Source organism: Populus euphratica, unplaced genomic scaffold, assembly GCF_000495115.2.
Source record: "Populus euphratica unplaced genomic scaffold, PopEup_1.0 scaffold110.1, whole genome shotgun sequence".
In the NCBI taxonomy this organism is placed as follows: Eukaryota; Viridiplantae; Streptophyta; class Magnoliopsida; order Malpighiales; family Salicaceae; genus Populus; species Populus euphratica.
In genome coordinates this window covers 849,531-855,355 of record NW_011499904.1, presented here as the reverse complement: position 1 = coordinate 855,355, position 5,825 = coordinate 849,531, and the positions used below count along the sequence as shown (strand labels likewise).

General features: G+C 34.3%; 2 protein-coding genes across 3 annotated transcripts; one reads left to right on the top strand and one right to left on the bottom strand.

The window, feature by feature from the left end:
* Window positions 1-1,245: 1,245 nt before the first annotated feature.
* Window positions 1,246-3,216, bottom strand: LOC105133250 (uncharacterized). Its single transcript, XM_011037159.1, has 4 exons — window positions 2,543-3,216; window positions 2,287-2,433; window positions 2,100-2,177; window positions 1,246-1,635 (listed from the first exon to the last, which is right to left on the bottom strand). Exons 1-4 carry the CDS (start codon window positions 2,897-2,899, stop codon window positions 1,426-1,428), a joined length of 792 nt encoding a protein of 263 aa, XP_011035461.1. The 5' UTR covers window positions 2,900-3,216; the 3' UTR covers window positions 1,246-1,425.
* A 138-nt stretch (window positions 3,217-3,354) lies between these two features.
* Window positions 3,355-5,594, top strand: LOC105133249 (uncharacterized). 2 transcript variants are annotated; one of them, XM_011037158.1, is made up of 4 exons: window positions 3,355-4,025; window positions 4,619-4,759; window positions 5,078-5,164; window positions 5,408-5,594. In XM_011037158.1, exons 1-4 carry the CDS (start codon window positions 3,492-3,494, stop codon window positions 5,483-5,485), a joined length of 840 nt encoding a protein of 279 aa, XP_011035460.1. In that variant the 5' UTR covers window positions 3,355-3,491; the 3' UTR covers window positions 5,486-5,594. The 2 variants fall into 2 exon arrangements, with proteins under 2 accessions (XP_011035460.1, XP_011035459.1); XM_011037157.1 differs by having other exon boundaries at window positions 3,359-4,040.
* Window positions 5,595-5,825: the final 231 nt, after the last annotated feature.

Sequence of the window (5,825 nt, the reverse complement as noted above, 5' to 3'; positions counted from 1 at the left end):
AACCTCCTTTATGTGTGGTTTCTAGTTGAATAATAAAAAGAGTTTATACTATACTTATTTGAAATACTATTAGTGAATCCTCTAACCTTGATATTTGTTTTCATCATTATTTAATCCTTATATTAATTTCACATCTCAAAGTCGTTGTCATTGTTGTCGTTATCATCATTATTATAGTTAACCTCTTTATGGTTCGATCCCAGTCTTGCCAGATTATTTATTACTTCAACACTTCTTCACTTGAAAGAAAACATCAATCTTTTAGTCATGTCATCAAATTATTTATGACTTTTCTAATATTTGGGGGATCATGATAGGTTGTTAGACATTTTAGTTAATCTTCAAATATAAATCAATTAATTATTGAATTGATAATAAATAAATTTGTTTAATTGATTTAATCATATTTTATTTAAGGTTGCTATTTATATTTTAGTCAACTTATTAGGGAATCTAACAAGTCACACACAAAAACTATTAATAAGAGATTAAAATGTGATGATTAATCAAGTGTGAACAAGAATTATTAATAAGAGATTAAAATATGATGATTAATCAAGTGTGATATGATTGTAAATAAATTTTAGAAATTAAAGACTAAAGTGTAATTTATATAGAAAACTACAATTTTAAACTTAGAAAATTCTAGAAGGAACTTGATTGAATAAATTTTTAAGATTATTCTTATAAATAATATCTATGGTATTATTCAAGTGGTAAATTGATATTTTGTTATTTATAGAATTTTCAAGTTTCCTTATAAATAAAATGCTATGCATTTTTTTTTTTTTATAACAAGTAGTACATGGTACAAAGACTATGTAATTAAGTTATAAAATGCCTGGAAAATGCAAAAGAAAAGAGCTAGTACTTAAAGGTATAATAATTCATCTCTTCTAAAAAAATTTAGCAGATATTTTATAGGTAGTTTTTGTAAATTACTGTTAGAAACCGAGTACTTGAATGACTTGTGGTTTACAACAACTAAGCATTAAAGCAATTATTTGAAGCAAAAGAAACATTTAATCTTCAAGTAATATTTATATAAGCTCTAAACAACTCTAAATTTACCTAATGAGATCCTTAGAATTTCTAAAAAAATTTAAATTTATCATTTTTATTATATATTTATATTTAAGAATACCCAATGGTTTGTATCTTATATCATAGCCCATCTTTTTCTTTTTTGAACTTAGAAAATTGCATGGATGTCTAGGAATTCCTTACAAATGAAGTTGCACCAGAGGAAAGAAGAAGCAATGAAGGATGTGAAGTTGAAAATCTCAAGTGTCATGGAAACATCTGATGTCGCCACACAATATGCCAAACAAACCTTTTACAAAATAATAATAAAAATAAAAATAAAATTGGAAGTGTAACAAGAAGTTGAGCATCTCCAGGTAAGATGTACGATTTCTTTGGACTTCAGGGCTTAATTTGCTTCCCGTGGGCCTCGTTGATATCATTTCTAAGCATCTTGACTGCTCTCTCAAACTCATTGAAAGTGGTAGCGGCTCCGTTGAGCTGGTTTTGGTGTGAACTTGGAAACTGGAAGCAAATTCGAATGTCTATGAATTTTTCCCAACAATTCATGACTTCTTCCCTTGGGTATTCTAACATTATAAAAATGATAGCCTGCAAGAGCAGTGTTTTATAAACATTCACTATTACGAGAAATCGGGTATTAATAGACAATACTGCAAAATATAATCCAATATAAGTTTCGATTATTTCTTGTCCCAGTTATCATTGAATACTTCATTTACATTAGTTGATAGTTTTTTCTTTTTTTAAAAAAAGAAAGCAATCCACTGTATATAGTAGATAACTTATTTGATACTATAAACTATTGGTAGTTGATACGCTATTTAAGTCTAAAAGAATTTTAGTTTTAAAGGCATATATTATGATAGAGAATAATATAAAGTTATTTTCTGTCCTATTTGTTAATTTAAGCTTCGAAGATTTATGGACTAGTTGATTATTTAGATATAACTGTTCTTCCCCAAATTTATCTGCAATTCTCTTTTATATCATGTAAGGGGAGTAGCTTGAATAATGCATGTTTGTCGTGAGGGTTGTGAAAAAGATGTCCTCACCTTATATAGAGGACGTCTTGCGTCAGAAATTTCTTCATGACTCAGGCATTCGCAGGCTAAAGCCTTCTTGAATTCTCCCTAGAGAGATGCGTAAATATATAAATACTACAGTGATTATATATATATATATATGTGTGTGTGTGTGTGTGTGTGTGTTAGCGAGTAAGAGGAATGAATGAAGCAGCACCTGGTAGATGTGCATTTCGACAAGCAACATTTCAATCTCATAAGCTACATGTGATTTCCCTTCCTTTCGAGCCCTTTTCAGTTGTGTTTCCAGTATTCCCACCGCAACTGCTTCTTTTCCACTCATTTCCAGCTTTGCAATAGTGCTCTAGTCACATGTAATGTGGAAACCTTAAAGATACTGGTAAGCCGTGCTTTGAACAAGAATTGAAGACTCAGAAAGCAAAAATATCATTAAATTAACGGAGAAGCCTAACCTGTAGCTTTACGAAATCAGGATGTTCTTCTATCAGTAAATCCTGTAACTCAGTTTCAGCTGATTGAAGTGACGCTTCATCTGCTCGAGCACGATGATAATCAATCACTCTCTCCAAGGCCAGTTTCCCTCCATGGAGAACTCCTACAGACATAGATCTTGTAAACACAGCGTGAACCTTCTTTTTTTGCTTCTTACATGAACGTTTTGCATAAGCCCATCCGATGTAAACGCTGGCAAAAATTACAGTTGCCATCGCCGCCATTGCTCCATATTTATTCCTTACAGTGATGCTGTTAAAGAAATTCTCTAAGTGTACGTCTAGGTTTCTCTTCAGGGAAAAGTTGAAAACAGGCATTGTTATCAATTTATGGTTTTGCTACTGCCAGTGGGAATGAAAATCTTTCCTAACGGTGCATATGCTAGTGGAATTGCTTCCAATCCGGGAAGTGGTGATGCACATGATATGAGATAATACATAAAGGTGAATACTGAGAAAAAAACAATAACAAAAGCTTGGTTGAGAAGAACAAATTATTCTTATTTCTTCCTTGTTAGGTGGGTAAAGAAAGGTGCACAAGTACACAAGTGCCATTGAGAACCAGGACGAAATGTATACATCTCCTCCATATGAAGGAACAAATATTATTACCTGTATCAATGTGAATGTTCTTGGCAACGTCTTATCTTTCAAGTTATGCTAGTTCCTAATACCAAGTTACCACAAGGACGAAAGGAAGATCGGGATACTAAGCTGTAAACAGCATAGTATCTACAACGTCTGACAATTATGCCTCAACAGTTAAATATCTACCAGCCTGAAAATTATGCCTCGCCAGCTAAATACTTGCAACGTTTGACAATTATGACTCAGAGATGCCTTCCTTGCACAACAATTGAATACTTTCACTATTCTTAGTTATTTCCTTTTAAAGCTCAACCAGCAAAGGATGTTTTCTGAAACTCCTGAAAAGCAAACCATCATGGCATCAATGCCTTGCGTTGGAAATGGAAACCCACTTTCAATGCTTGCATGCATACCCTCTACAGTCAGCATTATTCCTCGGAGTACCAAACCTCATTTAAGCCTTGTCCCTAGATCTCCTTCGCTTACAAGTTGCTATACACGCCACAAACTTGGGCATCACTTCCGTCCTGTAATTTGCGCATCATCAGACAGGTCTCCAACACCTTCAAGAAATGAAAACAATCGCGACAGCAAAATTGTGAAAGCCGCAGTGGGGGCATCTGTAGCTTTGGCTTGTGCTCTTGGTATAATTGGTGGTAACTTCAGAATGTATCCTAAAGCCATTGCAGGTCCTAGGGAATTGTATCAGAAAGCTCCTCAAGTAGAACAATATCCATCATCACTTGCGAAGCTGGCACTCGAATCATTCCTGGATGTGACATCGGACCTGGCTTCTACCGGTGAAGTGAGCCCAATTGCAACTTTTGATCCGCCTCCAAATCCTTCAATAGAACAGGTTAAAGAGATCAAGGTCCTCTTCTCCAACACCCTTAAATGCTAATCTTCCATATTACATTAACTTCTTTATTTAAAAATTGAAACTTCTACTGATATCCATACCAAATAATCAGGTCATCGGTTCTTACTACACCTTCAATTTAATGAAAAATGATCAACCAAAATAGTGTATTTATTGTATTTTTCCTACTCAATCGCGCGTAAGTCCTATTCGATATAAAGTAGTTTATTTTAATATAGTGAAACACAATTTTGCATGATTATTTCTCCTACTCAAAAGTTCTTTTGCAACTAATTTTTTTTTATTATCTCGAATAAAGAGAGAGAGAGAGAGAGAGAGAGAGAGAGAGAAGATGCGAGCAATGACAGAAGCCAAAACCGTAAACCGGCTGAAACTAAGAAAAAAGGCGTTGAATGGAAGTACAAGAACATAATTTAGACCATGAATATCCAGCACAATAAATATGTCAAATTCTAGCTAGGCTCAAAATCCGTTCTGTTCTCTGTTTTTTATATTCTATTTTTAAAAGGCACTGCATTTTCTTGGATAGGCTAAAAGGTTAAAATTGTTATCCACAAAATGTTTTGCAGAAGCATGCAGTGCGTCTTATGATAAATGGGGAAGCTGAAGAAGCAGTGTCTTATCTGCAAAAAGCATTTGAGATGTATAAGAATGATCCTGAGCCTGCATACAATGTGGAAATGGCATTAGTGGAAATTCTCATTTATCAGGTACAACTTCCAAAATGCATGCAAATGTTTGGGTGCTAACTTTCATCAAAATGCATGCAAAGGTCGACAATCTTGGCATAGATGCTCGTTTCCTCCTATCTAGTTAAAGAAATAAAATAACAAGGTAACCCCACCACTGCTCATCACATATAGATTCAAATCTCTTGAATCAATAAACCTCAACTTCTCATTGGCTTTGTAAAATTAAGAAAAATATAGCTCTCAGAATCTTGGAAAGTATTTATTTCTTCCTTCAATTTACTGCTGACCTCCTAGCTAGAGAGTAATCGACCTGTTAATCTATGTTATGTTATGCAGCACAAATACGAAGTTGCTTTGAATTGCGACTGCCTCAACCATGATGATCATCTCGGCCCTTCAGATGCCCGGGTTTTCCTTTACAAGGTCGTTAAACCCCGAGTTCGAATTAACACAATCATTTATCTGAAATTCTATGATAATCAAGGCCTAATCATTTCCGAATGAATATCTCTGAATTTCTTTCAAAAGGAATTCTTATACATTAGCTTACACGTACACTTTTGAACTTGTAAAACACATACTTTTTTACGAACTTACTCCGTAGCCTCAATACTTCAGATTTTGGCATGATGACCAGATGCAATCTTTTTTCTCCTATTTGTACAGGCTATTATATATACCATGTTGGATTTCAACGAGAAGGCAAGGATATGGTGGGAAAGATACATGTATGCTGTTGAATGAGGATTTCTGCCTGCAAGATAAATTTTCCATGTAATCAAACAGGGACAACCATTGGCATCATAATATCAATATGTGCGAAAATATATATTTTAACTAGATCATTTGCTCACACGACCATGATTGCCCACATAACATTTCATCTCCTACCCAATGAGGAGCAGCCATGGGAATCGTGTAGCCATGTTCTTTTCGAGGCAAGGAGCAGCCATGGGGATCGTGTAGCCATGTTCTTTTCGAGGCAAGAAAAACACATTTTGGAACGATTTACCGCTTTGAGAAAATACTTGAATAATGGACCCATCCATTCTTTTTACGGAGAACAATTTTATGAAACAAGAGG